The sequence below is a fragment of the Barbus barbus genome (genome assembly GCF_936440315.1).
Source record: "Barbus barbus genome assembly, chromosome: 24".
NCBI lineage: Eukaryota > Metazoa > Chordata > Actinopteri > Cypriniformes > Cyprinidae > Barbus > Barbus barbus.
Genome location: NC_136752.1, coordinates 19,640,902 through 19,664,141, shown reverse-complemented (window position 1 = coordinate 19,664,141; position 23,240 = coordinate 19,640,902). Strand labels below are relative to the sequence as shown.

The 23,240-nt window shown below is 37.0% G+C and overlaps 1 protein-coding gene across 2 annotated transcripts in view; it reads left to right on the top strand.

Annotated features, from left to right (window-relative positions):
• The window catches only part of stxbp5a (syntaxin binding protein 5a (tomosyn)), an 88,821-nt gene that overhangs the window by 35,213 nt on the left and 30,368 nt on the right, over positions 1 to 23,240 (top strand). For both annotated transcript variants that reach the window (XM_079375445.1, XM_079375444.1), the window contains exons 4-7: positions 2,800 to 2,900; positions 10,418 to 10,552; positions 17,087 to 17,150; positions 18,343 to 18,426. In XM_079375445.1, the coding sequence (XP_079231571.1) occupies positions 2,800 to 2,900; positions 10,418 to 10,552; positions 17,087 to 17,150; positions 18,343 to 18,426 (384 nt within the window). The remainder of the gene's footprint in view (positions 1 to 2,799; positions 2,901 to 10,417; positions 10,553 to 17,086; positions 17,151 to 18,342; positions 18,427 to 23,240) is intronic.

Here is a 23,240-nt window from a genome sequence, read left to right as displayed (position 1 = left end):
TCATTTTTTTTTAAAGTTTCTTAAGCTCACCGAGGCTGTATTTACTTGATGAAAATTGCAATAAATCAGAATCAGAATCAGAATGAGCTTTATTGTATAAATGCAGTTATATTGTGAAATACTATCACAATTTAAAAAGAACCATTTTTTAGTTTAATATTTTTTTAAATGTAATTTATTACTCCAGTCTTCAGTGTCACATGATCCTTAAAATGACACTCTAATATGCTGATTATAATATGCAAGAAACATGTCTTATTATTATTATCAATGTGAAAAACAGTTGTTCTGTTAAATATTTTAGTTTTTTTTCAGAATACTTTGTATGAAAAGAACAGTGTTTATTTGAAACAAGTCTTTTGTAACATTATAAATGCCTTTTACTGTCATTTTCAATCAATTAAAACTTGCTGACCTCAAACTTTAGAATGATTATATATATGTGTGTGTGTGTGTATATATATATATATATATATATATATATATACAGGTGCATCTCAATAAATAAGAATGTCATGTGTGGCGGGAGGAGCAAACGACAGACACAGTGGGTGTGGCGTCAGGCCTCGGAGAGGTTTTTATTAAACAAAAATGGTAAAATAAAGTCCAAAGGGGGAAAATGTGTCCAAAATAAACAGGGGGATCTGGTGTCCTCGTCGTGCTGCGGGGCTTGTGAAGGAGGGCAGTGTTCAGGAGGGAAGGGTCCAGGCAAGGGGCGGAGTCCGGTGGCCGCACACGCTCCCATCTCGGGGGCCGGGGCGCGAGTGGTGGCGGCTTCTTCTGAGCGGCGTAATCCCTCTGCTGGCCGCGGCTCCTCCGGGGGACTCGACGGCCCGGCATCCTGGCCCATCAGCCGTCTAACGGGTGCTGGCTGTCTCCCAGACTGCGGGTCCGGCAACTCACGTCTCTGGAGGTGCAGGGCTCCCTCGACGCTCCCTTCCTGGACCCACGAGGACACCAGCGTGCATGCACGGGGAAGAGACCGGTCTCTCGAGGAGACATTTAAGCAGCGGCGGTGATGAGGCTCCATTCACATCAGGTGCGCCTCATCACACGCCGCCAGCCGTGGCTATTCAGCGCCCCTCCTCTCTCGCACACCCACTCCCGTCGGGAGCCTGGTGAAGGGCGGCGAATACGGGACGGGGTGGTGATGATAATAAGGGGGGGAGGCAGCCGACTCGTCACACATGGAAAAGTTCATTTATTTCAGTAATTCATCTCAAATTGTGAAAGTCGTGTATTAAATAAATTCAATGCACACAGACTGAAGTAGTTTAAGTCTTTGGTTCTTTTAATTGTGATGATTTAGGCTCACATTTAACAAAAACCCACCAACAAATTCTCAACAAATTCTCAACAAATCTCAACAAATTAGAATACTTCATAAGACCAATAAAAAAAACATTTTTAATGAATTGTTGGCCTTCTGGAAAGTATGTTAATTTCCTGTATATGTACTCAATACTTGGTAGGGGCTCCTTTTGCTTTAATTACTGCCTCAATTCGGCGTGGCATGGAGGTGATCAGTTTGTGGCACTGCTGAGGTGGTATGAAAGCCCAGGTTGCTTTGATAGCGGCCTTCAGGTCATCTGCATTGTTGGGTCTGGTGTCTCTCATCTTCCTCTTCTTCTTAAAAAAAAAAAAAAAAAAACGGGGAAGTCGTGGCCTAATGGTTAGAGAGTCGGACTCGTAATCCAAAAGTTGCGGGTTCGAGTCTCGGGCCGGCAGGGATTGTAGGTGGGGGGAGTGAATGTCCAGCGCTCTCTCCACCCTCAATACCACGACTGAGGTGCCCTTGAGCAAGGCACCAAACCCCCAACTGCTCCCTGGGCACCGCAGCATAAATGGCTGCCCACTGCTCCGGGTGTGTGTTCACGGTGTGTGTGTGTTCACTGCTGTGTGTGTGCACGTTGGATGGGTTAAATGCAGAGCACGAATTCCGAGTATGGGTCACCATACTTGGCAGTATGTCACTTCACTTCTTCACTTCTTCTTCACACAACACCCCATAGATTCTCTATCAGGATTTCCATAAAGGTTGTCAGCAGAAGGAAGCATGAAGTGCTCTAAAAGGTCCTGGTAGATGGCTGTGTTGACTGTGGACTTCAGAAAACACAGTGGACCAACACCAGCAGATGACAAATCATCACTGACTGTGGAAACTTCACACTGGACTTCAAGCAAAATCGATTCTGTGCCTTTTCCTACCCAAATTCTTCCTTCCAGTCAACTTTGCATTTAATATGCTTTGATACAGCACTCTGTAAACAGCCACACCTTTCAGTAATGACCCTCTGTGACTTACCCTCTTTGTGGAGGGCGTCAATGTTCGTCTTCTGGATCATTTCCAAGTCAGCAGTCTTCACCATTATTGTGATTCCAAAGAACAAGAGATACCCGGAATTTATACTGTAAGGATGGTCATTAATTGAAACTCAAATGTAAATATTCTAATATTTTGAGATTTTTGACTTTCATGAGCTGTAAGCTCTTATCATCAAAATTAAAACAAAAAAACTTTTTAAATGTTTTACTTTATATGTAATGAATCTAAAATATATGGAAGTTTCACTTTTTGAAATAAGTTCGAAGAAAAAATGAACTTTTCCATGACATTCTAATTTATTGAGATGCACCTGTATATATATATATATATATATATATATATATATATATATAATGTTACAAAAATCAAAAATATAAGTTGCTTGATAATGTAAGATACTGTACAAGGTGTTTCATAGGGCTTTATTCCAAAAGTTGTGTAAATGATGCATCTGTTTATATTCTGTCTCGTAGGGGGCACTGGTTAGTGCTTTGGCTGATGATAGTATTCACCTGTGGAACCTGCGACAGAAGAGACCAGCTGTGCTGCACTCACTCAAGTTCAACAAGGAGAGGTCAGCGACGGTCACTTAATCTACACTTGCTCTGAGCGTTTGTGTGCATGTAGACTGCTGATCAGTGTTAGAGATACATGACCGCGAGTGTGTGTGTGACAGAGCTGGTGTTGGTGTTTCTGTGGGCCCACATTCACATCTGATACCTCTGTTTCTCTCTTTCACTCCCTTATCATTCCAGTTGACTTCCACTTGCTCTCTCACTGTTGGTACAGTCAACATGTGTAGTCATGTTTGCAAACAGTAGTGGGAAAAGAGAAAATTTTAACTAATGCAAAGAGAAGCCATATTTTAGAATATACTTTTAGAAGCAGTTTATTTATTTATTTATTTCACATCAAATCAAGGCAGTTAGTCATAATTTAGTTTAGGAATTTTCACTCAAGAATGAAAATTCTTTCATTTACTCACCCTAATGTCGTTCCAAACCTGTATGACTTTCTGTCTTCTGTGGAACTTGTTAAATGTTGACTTTTATGTTCCACATTTTTTGGGGGGTGAATAAAGCTTATTGCATTGTGCTTGGTTATACACAGTGTTAAAACTGGCAGATTTCCTGATGACATACAGTATTTTTTTTATTGTTTAGTAGACTAGAAGGCGATTTATGAAAGATAGAGTAGATTTACATTGCATATCATGCTGTTTTATTTAATCCAGTTTTCTGTTATATGTCTCCTTAAAAAGCAAAAAAGTTGCTTATTTGAAACAGTATCCTCAACAGTGACATGTGTTCATACTAAGGACACTTCAATCAGCGTTGTAGCTCTGTGGCAAGAATTGAAGAATGTGTGAGACCTTTAATCACACTCATAGCTATAGATCAGTGCAGGAAGGTTGTAACCTTCTGATTCGGTTTGGACAGCTGTTGACTCTGATAAGAGATGAGGCAGCCCTTCATTTATAATCTGCACTGCTTCTGTTGATGAGAGTGACATCTCGCCAACAGCGGCTTTCAGGGTCGAACAAGTTTTTAACACATAACTGTATGTTTGTGTGTGTGTGCGGGTCCCTGCACGTGTGTATCTGCCTCAGAAAGTACAGGCAGGGGTCATAGGTATAGGAGTAATGTGTCTGTGTGCCTGACATTTAGAAAGTGTTTCCCTTTGCGACCTGCCTCACCCCTGAGGCTGCAATAGGGCGGCTGTGCCCCTGACAGCAAACAACATGTTTTGAGCTGTAAAGTTAACATGAATTGGCATTGAGAACACATTTTACTTGCTTAATGCAATGTATTTCTGAGTGATATTATTTTATATATGTAGAATTATTTTATATGATTTTGTCATTTTATATAATTTTATTTAATGTCATTTTATATGATTTATATAATTTAGAATTATTTGACAGGGCTCCAGACTGCGACCAAAATGCTACGATTTTTTCTGCCGGTGTGAGTAAATTTTGCGCGCGGTTGCGCTGGCATGACCAACACTGTTTAACTTGCGTTGCCATTTCTGTCGCATATGAGAAACATAAAACGGAAACGAAAGCGTAACAAAATACCCCTGCTCATTTGAGCTGCACAGTGCGGACCGGAACGTGACGCAAACAAACTTGTCCGAGCTTAGAACAGCTTTACTCGGTAACCAAGGTTGAGTTCGCGACACTGCACAGCGCTGCGAGATCCAGTGAGAAGTGTTTGAATTCACAGCAGAATGAATAAAGATTGCTGTGAGATCTACTGAGAAGCATTCAAATTCTGCACAAAAATCTCTGTCATAAACAGCGCTGACGTAGAGAACCAGAAGTAGTAACGCTGTCTATAACCATGGTGTTGTGGCAGAAATAGTTCTAATTTTCAATGACGTACAAGCATTTCACACAACTATTTACAGCATTTTAAAGCTCCTAAATGATCCAATTTGAATGTTATTTTCAATGGGATGACCAAAATATACTGCGGTGAACAAACACTTATGTAAAAATAAAAAATACATCAAATCACCATTATAACCTGTAGATGCCAGCAGAGGAGCACTTACTGACTTATTATTCATTCATTTATACTTTTTCCTTTATATTCTGAAATGATAAAATAACAATTATAAAAGCACTATTATAAAATTTCAAATCATCTAGAAATCAGATTTTGTCCTAGTTTGAACGGTAATATGAGGAATAAACATGTAATATTATTAGTAACTGCACTTATTAATGCAAAATAGTTATTTTATCATATTTTATATATATATATATATATATATATATATATATATATATATATATATATATATATATATTTGTCATCCCTCTAAAGTTAAAAGAATACTGCACATAGTAATCTCTATGTATGAGTTAAGTCTATTTATTATCAAAGCGCTTGTCAGTAATACAGTTAAAATGGGGGAGGGAAATATGTGAACGATTGCATTGCAGGCTGATATAAGGTGTGCCCCTACATTTTCTGCTTGTGCTCCTAAAAATTTTCAGTCAGGGGCTAGAGTGCTCCTAGTAAAAAGAGTTAGTCTGGAGCCCATATCATTTTCTGTAATTATATTAATTATATTAATATTATTACGTATTTGAAAAAATTAAAATTAAAAAAGTAACTTGTTCTGAAAGGAAATTGCCAGAACTTGTTCAGTAAATTTTGAAATTTACTCCTTTTATATTAACTCTTTCCCTGCCAGCGTTTTTGAAAAAAGTTGCCCGCCACTACCAGCTTTTTTGCTGATTTTCACAAAAATTTCATGGCCCCCAGAATATTTTGTTGTATGAAGATAAATCAAAATAAAATAAAGATCAGACCCTCTACTTTCAAACAACAACAACAACAACAACAACAAAAGTAGGTGTCATAAAAAAGCAACATTTTGAGCAATTGCATTTTTAACAAAAACTATATCTGGATCATATTCAGTAATATTATCAAAGCAGTCAAAATCAGTACTCCCAAAGCTTGCACAGGCCTTTACCACTTTCTGGATTGACATTTCACTCTGTAACATTAGGCAGTTTTCATTTAAATGCGATTAGTGTTGATGATTGCATTATTTTTCATATGCATATGCTTACATATGAGATGTTTCTGCATCTTCCTGGTCTGTGTTTTTGATCGGCACTTTCTAGACTCATTCAGGAGATGCATAATAGCACCCCCTAGTGTATAACAGTGAACGTGTTTACGTGGTTTACGACTTGTTACACCCCTTACCATATTTGGGAAACACACAGTGTTCCCACGACATGGCAGCGGCGCAACAATACTACAGCGAGAATAAAAGTTACGCCTTCTTTCTTTGCGTAAACATTTGGTGTTATGTTAATATTCCAACACGGTGACATAGATATGTAGGGGCGTGTTTAAATGAGGTGTTTTAGGAGGCGTGGACGAGTCTTAACTTTTATAAAGAATATCTCTTTGGGTTTGAGACTTTAGTTTTTGCAACTTTACAGATCTTATATATGCTCAAACAGCTTGCAACACTCTAAAGACAAAGGAAAACTTGAAATCACATCATATGACCCATTTATTAAATGCAAGGATGCAGTTATTTATTCTTTGGAAAGGAACAAATTGTTTATAAGAAGATTTTTAAAAATTACCAACAAAATTTATAGTGATTTGTATAGTAATTAAACTGATTGTTCACAATAACATGAAAATTAATATATATAAACAATCTGGCCTTCAGGAACAAGAATCGGCCCACAAAAGGCTTGTGGGCTGTGATGTTGAAGGATGCTTCTTTTGGAAAGTATATTTTTGGGAGGAACAAAGTTCGACCTACTGTCAGGACACCGTGGGCATCACAGAAGCTGACATTCTGACAGGAAGCTGTCAGAAGATTTTACAATAACCAGAGAGGGATGAGAGAGGAACAGCCTGTTAAAAAATGCTCTTTCCTGGCACAGACGTTAAAAGTGCTCCCTTGAAAATGTTCTCTAGATTGCACATTAAAGCATTTTGGGTGGAAAAAGATATTAGACTGTGTTGACTTCAAATGCTTTTGCTGCACTCAAGCCATTCTGACGCATAATAAAAACAAAAATTCAACTGATTTAAATGCTGCACATTTGTTCTTACAAACATTAACAGGAGGAAATGAATTAGAGCTCAATCAAAGCAGATTCTTTTCCTCCATGTTGTGCATGTGCAGCTGGTCAATTGTGTGTTTTATACGGTTGGCTTGCCTGAAGCAACACATTGTCGTCGATTATGAATCTTCTTGTATTTGTTTAGTGAGCCTGGTGTCTCAATCATTCAGAGCTGTAAAATGAATTTTCCCATATGATGCCATTGAAAGGCAACGTTTACGTTTTTGAAGCCGTTATGACCTACAGACAATGTTTTACAGATGCCACCCTTGTGCTGTAACATAACGAATGATCAGAGAGGTTGGCAGGTTTTTAAGGCTGTTCCTGAATGGATTTGCTCTTTGCTTGTATGTGTGTGTGTCCCTGCAGGACGAAGTAAAGAGCAAGCCAAATGTCAGGAGTGCAGGGCATCCGTCTGTCATGCTAATACACTCATTTAGCTCATTATCACACAGTCACAGAAAAGCCATCTGAACAAATGCACATCTCACTCTCACACGTGGAGGGCTGTTGATATTTGTGAATGTGGTTGTGTCTGCTTCTTCTAAACAAAAAGAAAAAAGGTGTGAGAATGGCTCAAGTTTCACCGACATTGGCGAGACCAAAGGTACATTATAGTAAAAACTACATAGTGGAAGGGAGCAGCAATTTCTTAATGACAAATAAAAAAATACAGATTAAAGGATACAAAATATAGAATTATATGTGTTTTGATGTGGCATAAATAAATCTTGCCTAGTCATCCTGGAGTAGATGTGCAGATGTCATGGTAAATTCTCTGCGTTACATGACACGCACACTCACAGTGAAATGATAGATGTGAGATAGATTTTCCTGTGCTAATTAATGAATGAATTAAAGAAGGATCATTAGCTAATTATGGAAAAGGTGCCAGAAAGGACCCAAATAAGTAAATTTTTTTCCCACTTAAACCTTTTGCAGTTCAAGAAATGGATAGTACTTTTGACAAAATGTTCACTTACCTGAGATGATGACATAATGTAGACATAAATATCAAGATATGTATAATTATATAATATAAAAATATAAATGGTTAATTTAAATTAATATATATGTGATACAAATGTAGAGCTGTAACACAGTTATATTTAAACTATGTGTTCATGAGTGCCTTCTGAAAGCAGTTTGTGTTTGGAGTTTTTCATTCTTACATTTTAAATAACATTGCATGTGTGTTTTCTTTGAAAGCCTCTTATGTTTTCTCTTACATTTTTTTTTCTTTTTGGCCTTTCTCAAGGGAGAGAAAAATAGAGAGCAGTCAGCAGTCCAACTTGTGTCGTCTTTCAGAGTCTTCTCCATGCGCATCTGTCTGATAGACAGGAAAGAAGTGTGTTGAGTTTGATGCATGGTATTTCTCTCAACACTCTTCCACTCATGAATATATTCATGAGGCCGCAAGGTGCTGGTGTGAAGTGTTGGGGGCAGGTGTGTGTGTGCACTTGTGTTGCAGGGAAAAAAGAGTGTGAAAGGGGTGAGAGGCAAGCCGTTTGCACAGCACCAAAACAAACAAGTCTTTTGTTCATAAAATCATACCATATGCTCCACCTTTTCTAAAAAAGCACTTGTTTATCAAGCTGCATGTGAGTTTGGGAAAACTAATACTTTAGATAGACCTTAAACATGAGTAATATTTCATTGATTACACAGAAGCCCAGTCTTTGACTCCAGTAGCTGAGCTTCCTGCACTTTCATCCCTCTGGGATGTACAGAAAAGTACATTTGAGTTGAGCAAGCAGAACTGCAGCTCAAGCTAAACTAAGCATTTTTATACTCAGAAATGACGTAAATTACATGCAAACATATTTGGAAGAAAATAATTTGGTTCATTAATGGAGCATGTGATTGTCAATATCATGACTTTGAACGTGCTAAATTTTACATGTGCTAGCTTTTGGTGTAGATTGTCTTGCCCGTAGTTTCCACAGAAAAATACCATTTCTCAGAGGTTTTTCTCAGTTACGCCCCATTCACACAGGGCGTCGGCATCAAAGCCTCTTGTTTACTTTGAATGGGGTGGTGTTAAGCGTTGCCGAAATGAATTGTGGGTGCGTCGCGTCGCTTCATTGGTGTTGCTCGCAGCAGAAGTTGAAAACTTTTCAACTTTTCAAGCGCCAACGCAGGCGTCAGCCAATCAGATCGCTTTATGCAAATACTCTAGTGCAGACGCTAGCCAATCCCGTTCATGCAACACCAAAAAAGTATGTGATTGGCTGTTGTCACTATGACTGTCGTGTCAGCACCAAGCTTCAGACGCCCTCCGTCAAGCGTTGACACCGACACCACGTCTGAATGGGGCGTTATGGGGACTTGAGAGAGTCGGAAATGTTATGAACCGTCTCAGATGTGTCTCCTACTTTGCTTTGAAGAAGTAAACATATGATTCAATTGTTGACATAGAGTCTATAAAATTTGAATAAATTTGCAGTAAATTTGTCTTGGACTAAAAGGAGAAAAATTATTTATTGAAATCAAAGTATATTTGCAGACTTTGGTATCTGGTTGTGACATCTCTTTTGAAACTCTGTAAGAGACATTAGAGATCACTGGAGTCTAACAAATAATAAGGGGGAAATTTAAAGTCACAAATTAAACTATGTGCTGTAAAGAACTTTACAAGTAACTAAAAAAGACCATCATAAGATTAATTGATTTTCAACCAGCTTTGTATTTTAGTAAAGTAAATGAACAACGTGTATGATTTTTCTGTGTTACCTGCACAAAGATATCACAATTTATTTGTTAGCAAAAGTCCCTGCTCATAGAAAGTCTGATCAAACACATTGCATTATGGGTGTCAACGTTTTCCACCACCTTTCTCTCTATATATGCAGTTTCTGCTTATTAAAACCCCATCTTGTTGGCTGTGAATTACCCCTTTAATACAAAATTCCTATTTCAGTTAAGTCCATGCATGCATGACTGCAGAGTCCATCTTTCTACCTCACATTACCTTCCCACTATTTTATAGAACTGAAATGGTTTGAAATTCCAAAAGAAACATTCAAAGGCATGAGTTCCAGTGTATCTAATCCATTGTGCTCTTATATGAGGTTGCTCAAATAGTCATTTTACAGCAATATGCTACATCTTCCAGTGACTTTTGAGCAGCCAAACCATATAATTTAATGTATGATGTATGACAATCCTTAGAATACAGGCTGCTGGATCAAGATTCAGTGTTGATCCAAATATTAAAAAAAAAATTCTAGTGGCATCAGACAAAAAGAACCTAATATGACACTGGAAAATACAATAAAATATGTATCATTTTGAATTTATCTTATAAATTCAGATATGAAAGATAATTAAGATAAGAAATGTTATTACATTTTCAATGGAGACATTTCATTCAGAGGCCTTTCTGGATAAAGTGTTTTTGAGAATGGGAGTGGTTCTGTTCTTTTTTGAATTACAAATAATAACAAATTTACTCTCTCTACATTCCTCTTTTGCAGGATAACGTTCTGTCATCTGCCCTTCCAAAGTAAATGGCTGTACATCGGCTCAGAACGAGGAAACATCCACATTGTGAATGTGGAGTCCTTTACCCTCTCAGGATATACCATCATGTGGAACAAAGCCATTGAACTGTGAGTGCCACACACACACACAGTTGAAATGAAATGTAATCTGTAACGTAAATGTAATCAGAGTCCTGAAATCTGATTTGTAATATATCATATATGTCACATCTTTCATTGTTCCTGTAGCCTTATGTTTTATTTGTAATGAAGCGATCATTTCAATCAAATGCCATTTTAAATAGTCAATTCACCTGCTCTCCCTCCATCGCTCTTCTCCGTAGGTACCACGAGTTCTTCAATTATTCATTGTAACATTTTGTCAGCAGTTTTGTTTTCCTCCCTGACCCGTTGAAAAGACTGCAGTGCCTTTGAGACCCAGACAGTGTAGACACGCACACACACATATGCGTTTACAGGTGTCAGATCTGATCAGTGTTATTATAGACAGATGTCCTGTCTTGCCTCTTGCTTTAGTTCTTACGCACGTGAATACTGGCAGACAGACACATTGTGTCCCTTGCGACAGAAAGGGCAATTGTTAAAAGAGCTGCTCCGCCTTTACTGTTGAACCTGTAGTGACTGACTAAATGGGCAAGTCAACGTGGCTTTACTGTCATGTCATTGAACGGGGCATTTTCTCCATTGTCTCTCTCACACATAAACGCAAACATTTACTTATACTGCATGTCATACATCACATATGTCAATAACATAAAATTAGCATAAATCACAATCAAAGTGCAATGAAAGATTATTATTGGCCAGTATTGAATAAATGTTAAAAGTACACAAAAGTACACAATATTTACACAACCCAGTGTTGGGTAAATATTGGACAGAACACATTCTGGGTTGTTTTCAACCAACAGTAAGGTTAAATGTTTAGCCCAACCTTCTGGGCAGTAACCCAACCGCTGGGTTTGTCCATATTTTACCCATTTGTTTACCCATTAAGTTTGTATTTAACCCAGAATTTGTTAGAGTGTACATTCCACAAGAAGGGCACAAAATAAGGTCAGAACTTTATTTTGTGATAAAATCTTATTTCTGATTAAAAAAATACAAATAAAAATTTTTATATTTTATATACTTGGATATTTTAATACATTTTTCAACTGTGGCCAGTTTTGTTTTCTCTTAGTTTTCAAAATACTAAATATATGTCTAAATACAATTTAACACCAATATTTTAGCAATATACATTAGAATAAACATGAAATAAATATTACATAAAAAGACACCATTTAGAAAATAAAACGTAATGTAGATATGTAAAATAATATGTAATGTAAAAAATAATGCAAATATGTAAAATAAATAATGTATTTGTCTTTCTAAAAATGTATAATATTTTCTTACTTTTATTTTCTTACTTATTTATTGCAATAAATAACAGGTTTCAATGTTTGAGGTTGATGAATTCATCAAATAATATTATTTATTGAGTGCCACAATTTTTAAGGAATAATACATGTTTTGCAATAAGGTTATATCATGCAATTACAGTGTTAAGCATTATTTATTTAAAAAAAAAATCTAAATATTATATGTAAGTTAATATTATTTGTATTTGTACATGATCAAATTTATGACATAAATTTGAAATGTATGACAGTTGAGAAGGTTAAACATATGAGATTCATCACTAGCTATTTTTCATGCTAGATTAATTTCTTATCATAATTAATCAGACATATATCATACTTCAAAAAACAAGGAAATTGTCTTAAAATCAGTGCCATTCAAGTGTGCACATAAACATCCTGCTCCATAAACACACTCTCAGAATGCACTTCACAGTAGAAGCTACACTACAGCAGCTAACCAAGATGGTTTGTGCCTGTTTGAGAGAGAGAAATCTGGCATGCCACTCTGCTGTAGGCATGATAACATGGTGGTGGGTGATGTAGGCATGATGCCAGACATTGAGAAAAACTGTTTGTTGCTGCAGGTGTCAGTAGCACAGTGTTGTTTTAGAGTACGGGGGCATGTACTGTAGGTTGGCACTTTATTAAAGGTGGGCATAATGGAGTGGTGTGATGCCACATTGACAAGGGGACATTGAGGCATGTTACAAGGGTTCCAATAGCAGGTGGTGTAATTTTTAAGCTGTTCCCAGGTGCACAGACTGGGTGCAAGGAAACATCAACATGCCCCCTGGACAAACAGATTGTCTCTGCGATTCAAATAGTCTGTGCATGTCTTTTGGTGTGACAGTGCTCTGTCATAAATCCAGATATCCGCCAACAAAGGCACTAATGTATGGATCTCTCCTTGCCCAAGGTTAAGCAGACAGCAGTAGGTCTTGAGGCATGCTGGGATTGTATACTCGTGCAGTCATTAAAACTGTATATAGCGGACACCTTTATGATATTTATATAGAGTCTATTAACCAACTGACATCCATTTCAGAGACTCGATTTGCATGACATGTGTTACTGCTTAAAGCAAATGGATGCACTCACTTAAAATGTAAGCGAATTGCATCTTGGATTCCACACGTGTACACGTGCACACGCACAGCTGGTAGGGATGGAAGCTGATGCTGTGCTGTGTTGCTCTTTCCCTGTGGTTTTTCCTAATGACAGGAAATTAAACTTCAAGTCAACATGCGCTCCTCACAATCAGATAGAAAGCGTAAAAATAAGAGGTTCGTACGTTTAGTGTGATGATTATTTTGGACCTCAAAAAAGGATTGTGGGTAGGAAGGTATATGTAGGTGAAACGGTGAAATTATGTAATCATAAGGTGTCTTGAGTGAATAAGACACAGTGCAGAGTGAGGGCGGCAGTTACAGAATGAGATTTTGCCCATCCTATTCTTGTTGCCATGGTAATCGGCTCTCTAAAACCAGCCTGTTTCTCCTTAAAGTAAGGGTTGAGGGATAGTAAATTGAGGTTGAGGTTGCGTAAATTAGGATTTCGAGGTCTAGGGAATGGAGTAGTTAACATCCGTCACTCTATCAACACGTTTGCCACCTTGACCTCTGTGTGGAGGTGCTACTGCTCCCTCCTTCGCTCTCTTTCTCTCCCGCTCACTCTCTTTCTTTTAACTAAACAGGGGTCAGTTTGTGCCAAATGTACTCTTTGACCTCATGAACTGAGTTTGGTTACTGTGCCGGGTGAGGATAGCTTACATTTTTCTTCTCGACTAGATTACTGAACATTTATCATATCAGATAAGATGAATACTACTACTTACAAATGGAGGCTTAAGATAAGATTTTTTTTTAAATAGTCAAAATGCTGTTTTATATCTATTCATGCGGTGAAATTAGGACTTCAAATGAACATTGTGGTTACATATTATTTTAAATAATTAAAGGAATAGTTCACCCAAAAATGAAAATTTGATGTTGTTTCTTCAGTAGAACACAAATTAAGATTTTTAACTCAAACTATTGCAGTCTGTCAGTCATATAATGTCAGTCAATGGTACTCACGGCTTTGAGAGAAAAAAAATATACACAGACAAAACCAAATTAAACCCTGGGGCTCGTGACGATACATTGAGGTCTAAAGTCATGAATTAGGAGTGTCAATGGTCCATTTGAGAGATAGGTGGCGGTAATGTATGCAATCCGCCGTAAAGCGGCTCCGTAAAGTGAGTACCATTGACTGACATTATATGACTGACAGACTGCAACGGTTTGACTTAAAAATCTTAGTTTGTGTTCTACTGAAGAAACAAAATAACCTACATCTTGGATGCCCTTGGGGTAAGCAGATAAACATCCAATTTTCATTTTTGGGTGAACTATCCCTTTAATATGTGTATGTTTAGGACTGTCTGTATTGTTTAAAAAATTAACCATGATTAACCATGCCTCCTAATCTTAAAATTTAAATCTAAAATTTTGTAACAAGGAATTCAAGCTTGAAGTGAAATACCTCCATTTTTTGTGAACCTGTGAACTTTGTCTTTTTTATCTATTGAATGAATTATTTTATCACAATAATGCATCTTTGTAGAGAATTTCTTAGCAAATATTGATACAGAATATGATAATAATATGTCAGCATGTCATTAGAATATGATAATCTACATACAGTATCACAATTAATTTAATTATCGTTATGTGCTTTTAATGTTTTAATGTTTAATCACATCCTTTTTATTGCCGATTCAATAAATGGCTGATAATAAAACTTATTATTTTGGATAATTAAATTCAGTCATTTTCAAAATAATTTAAGCTAAAACCAAACATTTTAAATCCTACAGGTTAAAAAAAAATGATAAAGAAAGCAGCCATTAAAGAAATTATATGTGAAAACACCCTTAAAGTTGACATGGAACAGAAGTTGTGATAGTCTTTTCTTCACTAATGTGATGCATATCTGAGTGAAATGGCCATTCAAAAAAACAAAAAACAAAAGAAAAAAACTGTAGGGCGGGACTGGATTTTATTCTTCCGGTTGAGTGAACGCCGTGCGAATTGTCTGCCGCTGCTCTCCAGTCCTATTGTTTTATTTATTTATTTTAAGTTATAATTTTATTTTTTACGGTGTCTTCAAGTTGGTGATTTTAAATTTTATATTGTCTCAATGCCTTTGTTATTTGGTATTTCTGATGTCTTGGCTGTGCAGCACCTTGGTCAGCACTTGTTGCTTTTAAGGTGCTATATAAATAAACTTGACCTTGACCTTGACCATAGGGAATTTATTAAATTGTTGGATTGTTGTTTGCTATTGCTGTGATCTCAAAAAAGATAAGAGATTTTGTTGCAAGAGGCAGGGGAAGTTATTTTGATTCAAGATTACAATGGCACATAAAGAAGGTTTCACAGATACAAATGTATAATAAATACTGCAGTATTTCATGAAAATTATATATATAGTATTTTGCAATGGTGAGCATATGAGGTTACATATGTGTTACAGATTTTTATTCCCCATGTACCTGTCACATCTCAGATGCAGATCAGGACCCCTGTTTGTCGAACCTCCATCAACAGACGTTTAAGACTCCGTCTCTCCTCATCACGCCGTAGCTCAACAGAATGTAGCTGGAGGGGAGAGAAGGACCCCTGTCTAGGCCACGGCTGTCACCACTATAGGCGTCTAAGACTGTGCCCGAGAGCCGTCAACAACACAGTTGGCCTGCTGGGTAGTCAGAGGGTACAAAGGAATAAGACTCCTGCCAGTACAGTCAATGGCTTATGTGCATCCACAATATTGCTAGCTGAAGTAGCACCTATTGATGGCAAGGCAGCTTGTTCTGTGATGAATAGAGAGAAGGGTTCTGTAAATGAGACTATCAGTATACACTGCCTTTTTATTAGGCCCGTATTTATTAAAATGAAACATTTTGCTCTTTCCGATCCATTGGGCTGTTTCTTAACTAAAGTAATGATGGCATATTATTCATTGGAGTGGGCAGTAGTGGTCTTGTAAAATTTCTCGCTTACACCATTGTGTCCCAGGGAGATCTCAAAGCTTCTTTTATGTATTTTATGAAATTTTAACTGTGAATAATCTTGAGGTTGAAACTGACTGTCTGAATGGCATTAGAGACTTATACATTTCATATTTCAAAAGCCTAATGGAGTAAGTATCTGGATGGAAAAATTCAGATTGGGTTGGTTTCAGTTGGACAGCATCAAATATAAGATGCTCTATAGGAGCCTGTCATGAATTATTCAATGCATTATGTAAAGCACTTTCATTTTGAACAGCTATGCATGGTAAGAATCCCGCTCTTGGATTTTGTAATGTATTGTTAAAGAAGATATTTTTATGAGAAAAATCCAATTTTAGTAGTGATAAACCTCTATGATCCCAGCCTGTGCTGCACTTCTTGTCTAAACTCATTCCATCAAATCTTTTGGGGGATTGGAATTGTTATGAAAAACTCTCTATATTAAATATATCATGGTTTTATTTACTCTGATAGATGTTTTATTGTTTCATTAAGGATATTTGGTTGTGTGTTTGGGTGTTGTTTTGCTATCTGTGGGATATTTGTGTTAGGAATATGTAAGTGTGTATTTGAGTGTTGGTGTGTGTCGAAAGGGATTGTCATCCAATAGAGATTAATATTAAATTATTTATTATACTGTATAGTTATTAACTTTGGAAATGATCTGTATGAATGACAATCTTTGTTTTTAGTTATTAGTTGTATGGCATACCAAACTGTCCAGTTAAACTGATTTATTTAATCTTTGGTGCATGCTGGGAAACATACTCAAAATCACACTCATAAACACACCACATAAATTACAACATGCACTACAATTCAAAAGTTTGAAGTTTTAATTATTACCAAATCAACATACGACACTGAAGACTGCTGAAAATTCAGCTTTGCCATCACAGAAATAAATTACATTTAAAAATATATTAAAATGGAAAACTGTTGCTGTTTTTACTGTATTTTTGATCAAATAAATGCAGCCTTCTTGAGAGTTCTTTAAAAAAAAACTTACCATCTCAAACTTTTAAACAGTAGTCTCTCTCTATGTCACACAGTCAAACATACACATCCCCAATGATCCTTTGCTCACTGTCTTCATACTGTATTTCCTGTTATGTGTTTGAACTCTTCTATCCTGTCTTCTCGACCAACACCAATCCCAAACTTGTCTTTCTCTCACAGGTCCTCCAAGGCCCACCCCGGCCCAGTCGTTCACATTAGTGACAATCCTATGGATGAGGGCAAGGTAAGGCGATGCCTACACAACTACATGAAAACAAATCAGCACTTCCTGACATAAATAATTCATTTCCCTTACTTCACACAAAGCTCTTGTTTTTTCCCCATTCTGAACTCATAAGACATTTCTTTCCTACAGTGCAGCACAGTTCAGTAATTGGGTCTAATCTCACACAGCTTGTTAGCAAATTATGTTGTTTTTGAAAACAAATGATCGAGGAGATATGAAGGAGATGAACAAATGCTCCAGCTACTTCCAAATGCATCTTTTTAGACATTCATTTTACCTTCGCTAATTGCCAGCGCACAGTCAGAGGGGAGCATAGAGACCGGCACACACCTGCTGGGGTTTTGCCTTTGTATGGATGACAAACTGTCTGTCTCTTTCTCTGGCAACTGGGAGCTCCTCATAGGCGCCTTTACAGTGGTGATCTACTCTCTCTCTCCCATCCCACTTCTGTCCCTGAACGGGGCATTGATCCATAACAGGTCCACTCAGTTCTTAATGGGTCTTAAAGTCCTTAGACACATTGTCCCTCCCTCTTGGCTGACAGAACTCTGACATTTTATCAATTCATAGACTATCACTGAATCTTTAAAAACAAAGAGGTTTTGAGCTCAGATGACAGGAGACATGTCATTTTTAAAAGATATTTTGATGAATTTCCTGACCACTCTTTCTTATGCATTTACAACTCAGGACTGAATTTCTAGAGTTTAAAAAAGCACCTTAAACATCTTAAAAGTCATACAGTAACTTTGCGCAGTACAGGAGAAAATTTAAATCTGAAAGAAAGAAAATTCACAGAAAAAGACAGGTTTGAAATGACACGAGGGTGAGTAAATGATAGAGTTTTCATTTTCTGGTGAGCCATTTCTTTCATAATAAATATTGTGAGTTGAATTATGGTGATAACAACTTGCACATTTCTTCTATGTTTTGAGGAGAATGTTTTGTCTGATTCATTGAATTTGTTGGAGACTGAAGAAAGGTTTGTTTTGGATTAACAATTAGTAAAAAGGACTTGAATTTTCTCAAACAGCTATTTAATGTTTTATTTGATGAAACACATCATTTACTTTCAGATTTACGTCACCACCTCCATGAATTCTCATCAGTTTACAGGTTAGGTTCAACAGACTCACAGCATATTTTCCTTCTTTTCTTGTCCCCCCCCACATCTTTCTTCTTCTTTCAGCTCATAATAGGATATGAGTCTGGGATCGTAGTGCTGTGGGATTTGAAATCAAAGAGAGCTGACTACCGGTACACTTACGATGAGGTATGTATTGTCACACAACGTTGTATTTCAGGCTCCTGTCGCCTGCAGTGGCACAAATGCTTAGAATATGGAAATGCCTTGCACAAATATTCATGAGATGTTTTGATTTTAATAAAGGACGCTGATTAGATCTCTAAGTAGGCAAATAGTCTGTTCAGCTTGTTGCTACAGCATCAAAGGAACATTGGTATTTGAGAAGAATAAGTGGCTGTGTGTAGTTTGGATATTCTCAATCACTCATTCATATTGGTGTCTTCTTCAGGAATGTTCTGAAAAGTGGACACACAACTTTTTGCCACACCTAACAATTTACCGGCCAAAAAATTTTTTTACCGGCCATGAAACTCTTTTTGCAAAAACAGCCAGTTATTACTACTACAATGACTAAACATATTGATAATGTTTTTAATCTGTCCTTTATTTTACTTACAAGAAAAAAAAAAAACATTTATTGATTTATCTTTTTTTGTCGAAAAAACGTTGAGATTCTTGTCCTTTGCATGTTTTCGGCAAATGGAGCAGGCCATCGTGTTACGCCTGTTTCACACATACTCAGTTTGCAGAAAGTATGTGGTGCGTTTTTTTGTTTTTTTTCGCACCCATGCTAACGGATTAGAGCAGGGTTATTCAATTAGCTTCATTTGAGGGCTGGATTATCGAACTGAAAATTTGAAGGAGTGCAAGGGGGTGGGGGCCTTCCCGATCTCTTTCTGAGGGTTCTATAAAATTAGAAATTAAATAGAAATTTAAAATCTATAAAAGCTTAACATTAGGGCTGTCTGTCAATCGATTTAAAAAAGTAATCACACATTTCTCTGTTAATTAATTAATTAATCGCATATTTATATTGTCATAATTTCACATTGAACCTCCAAATTAATGTAGAAACAACATAAAGATAGTATATTTTAAATATGTTTTTAATAGCATTTTTTACTAAGTAGCCTATTATTAATAAGTATTGATACCAATACTGCTACTGGTGTCTCTATTAAGTGCATTTTCCCTCAATTTTCCCTATTAATTATAGCCATTCAACATTACAGTATAATTGAAATATTAAGTGATTTTAAAACAATCTTTACATAAACTATAAATCGTATATGCATAAACTATACAGATTAATCTTTATTTATCAGCGACTTGAGCAGTCAAGTGATTTCTCTTTTTCTTTTATTCTTTGATTTACAGTCTCTTTAAAACCTGATGCGCTGCATGCGCATGACGCGGATCCGACACATATCCCACTTCCTCCAAACTCTTTACGGTCATTTAAGACTTTATTACTCATTTAAGACTACGTTTACGAGGTAACTCGCCAAAACCACGTATTTTGACATAACTGTGTGTGTCTTCGTCCGTTGAAGCGCTTAAGCGGCTGCGTCTGTGTACAGCCGAATGAGGCGAGCAACCTTTCAAACTATAGTCTACAAACCCGATTCCAAAAAAGTTGGGACACTGTACAAATTGTGAATAAAAACAGAATGCAATGATGTGGAAGTTTCAAATTTCAATATTTTATTCAGAATACAACATAGATGACATATGAATTGTTTAAACTGAGAAAATGTATCATTTTAAGGGAAAAATACGTTTATTTTAAATTTCATGGCATCAACACATCTCAAAAAAGTTGGGACAAGGTCATGTTTACCACTGTGTGGCATCCCCTCTTCTTTTTATAACAGTCTGCAAACGTCTGGGGACTGAGGAGACAAGTTGCTCAAGTTTAGGAATAGGAATGTTGTCCCATTCTTGTCTAATACAGGCTTCTAGTTGCTCAACTGTCTTAGGTCTTCTTTGTCGCATCTTCCTCTTTATGATGCGCCAAATGTTTTCTATGGGTGAAAGATCTGGACTGCAGGCTGGCCATTTCAGTACCCGGATCCTCCTTCTACGCAGCCATGATGTTGTAATTGATGCAGTATGTGGTCTGGCATTGTAATGTTGGAAAATGCAAGGTCTTCCCTGAAAGAGACAACGTCTGGATGGGAGCATATGTTGTTCTAGAACTTGGATATACCTTTCAGCATTGATGGTGCCTTTCCAGATGTGTAAGCTGCCCATGCCACACGCACTCATGCAACCCCATACCATCAGAGATGCAGGCTTCTGAACTGAGCGCTGATAACAACTTGGGTTGTCCTTGTCCTCTTTAGTCCGGATGACATGGCGTCCCAATTTTCCAAAAAGAACTTCGAATTTTGATTCGTCTGACCACAGAACAGTTTTCCACTTTGCCACAGTCCATTTTAAATAAGCCTTGGCCCAGAGAAAACGCCTGCGCTTCTGGATCATGTTTAGATATGGCTTCTTTTTTGACCTATAGAGTTTTAGCCGGCAACGGCGAATGGCACGGTGGATTGTGTTCACCGACAATGTTTTCTGGAAGTATTCCTGAGCCCATGTTGTGATTTCCATTACAGTAGCATTCCTGTATGTGATGCAGTGCCGTCTAAGGGCCCGAAGATCACGGGCATCCAGTATGGTTTTCCGGCCTTGACCCTTACACACAGAGATTGTTCCAGATTCTCTGAATCTTTGGATGATATTATGCACTGTAGATGAGGATAACTTCAAACTCTTTGCAATTTTTCTCTGAGAAACTCCTTTCTGATATTGCTCCACTATTTTTCGCCGCAGCATTGGGGGAATTGGTGATCCTCTTGCCATCTTGACTTCTGAGAGACACTGCCACTGTGAGAGGCTCTTTTTATACCCAATCATGTTGCCAATTGACCTAATAAGTTGCAAATTGGTCCTCCAGCTGTTCCTTATATGTACATTTAACTTTTCCGGCCTCTTATTGCTACCTGTCCCAACTTTTTTGGAATGTGTAGCTCTCATGAAATCCAAAATGAGCCAATATTTGGCATGACATTTCAAAATGTCTCACTTTCAACATTTGAGATGTTATCTATATTCTATTGTGAATAAAATATAAGTTTATGAGATTTGTAAATTATTGCATTCCTTTTTTATTTGTAATTTGTACAGTGTCCCAACTTTTTTGGAATCGGGTTTGTATTTCACTGCACCATTTCTGCGGCGTAACCCCAGGTGTGTGTCACCACATACTCGGGTTATGAAAAATAAAGAAGAAAAAAAGTTAATTTTCCGAAATGAAGCAGTAATATCTTCTCAGGTAAAAAAAAGTTATTAGAACCGTGTCTAGGGACAAGCTGGCCATCACACACACTTATCAGCCTGTTTGTACCCTATTATTTGAGTCGCTCTTGTCGCTTATGAACAGCTAATTACGATGATCTTGTCTTCGCTTACGTCAGAAACAGCGAATCTCTTTAAAAACTGGCTGTTGGTTTCACTACATTGCACTGGCGACTGACACTGTTGCATTTACTCGCCAACGCTGATTTTTACTTGCATTTGGCGCTTGGCAAGTGTTAATTTTAGGCCCTGGTTACAACATATTCCCCAACTTATTTACTGAACGGCAAAGCGAGCACTATAGCTATAGGAGGTTTACAGTTTGCATGTTTGTTCAGTCTGCTGTTTTTACTGGGTGTTATTCTTAAGCCATCAATTTACACAACATCATTTATTGATTAATTGATTGATTGAAAACAAACGTCTTTAAATATTATAATTTTCTCAGACTTTTTAATATAATAATTATTCAATAATTATTAATACAAATTAACCATTTAAAATATATTTAAAAAGTAACATGATGTAGTTATTAATAAATTCATTTCTTTTTTATTCCTGGGATGGCAAAACTGAATTTCAGTGTCAAATGATCAATGAATCATTCTAATATGATGATTTGGTGCTCATTAAATAATTCATGTTATTATCAATGTTGAAAGCAGTTTTGCTTCTTAATATTTCTATGCGTGTGTTTTCCCCAAAATGTTTTTCCCAGAATTCCTTGATGAATAGAAAGTTCAAAAGAACAGCATTTATTTTAAATATAAATCTTTTGTAACGTTATACATTTTTACAAATGTACTGTCTCTTTTGATTAAATGCATCATTTCTGAGTGAAAGTATTTATTTAAAAAAAAAATCTGATTCCTTTTACAAATAAACTCCATAACAATAATAATATCCCAAAAAAGTGGATGAACTTGGAAATTTGAGGAATGTCCCCTTTCAGCTGTGCTATGCCTCTGAATTTATTTATCCATTCATTGGCCCATTATCTCTTGAACTGCTTGTGAACATTTCATTTCACCATAAATGTTATTTATTTCTTTATTCTTTTCCAGAAATAGTCTTTTTGTCTGAATGTCCTGGAAATTATTAACATGCATCTGAAAAGCTCCCGTAGAACATACGGTTAATCTGCCACTCCAGTTTAAGGTGGTTCGATGGCTTTTGTCAACAGTGGCAGCCAGCGTACATTAGTTATTATGATGAGCATGATGTGCCCAAAGCAAAGTGCAAAGGAATTAAAACTGACACACACTCTGTTTTTCATTTCCCCAGACATGCAAGCACACACACACACACACACACATGCATATGTCAAATCCATCTCTTATTGTAACTCCCTCATTGGTGTGTTAGGGTATACATGTGTTGTGAGTAAGAGTGAGAGTTAATTTCTCAGAGGACATCTCATCTGTACCCTGATGAATGACTGTGCCTGGCTGGATGTCTGATTTATTCCTGCCTTCATTTAACTTGATTGATTAGTACAGCAGAGATAAATGTCCTACAATTCACTGCTCCGTAGGGGTAGCAAGGTGTCATTTTGGCTCAGCGCAGAGTCACGCTCATACCATGAAACACTATTGTCCATCTGACCTCCCATAGTGCCTTACTGTTTATAATTATGAAGGAGAGAC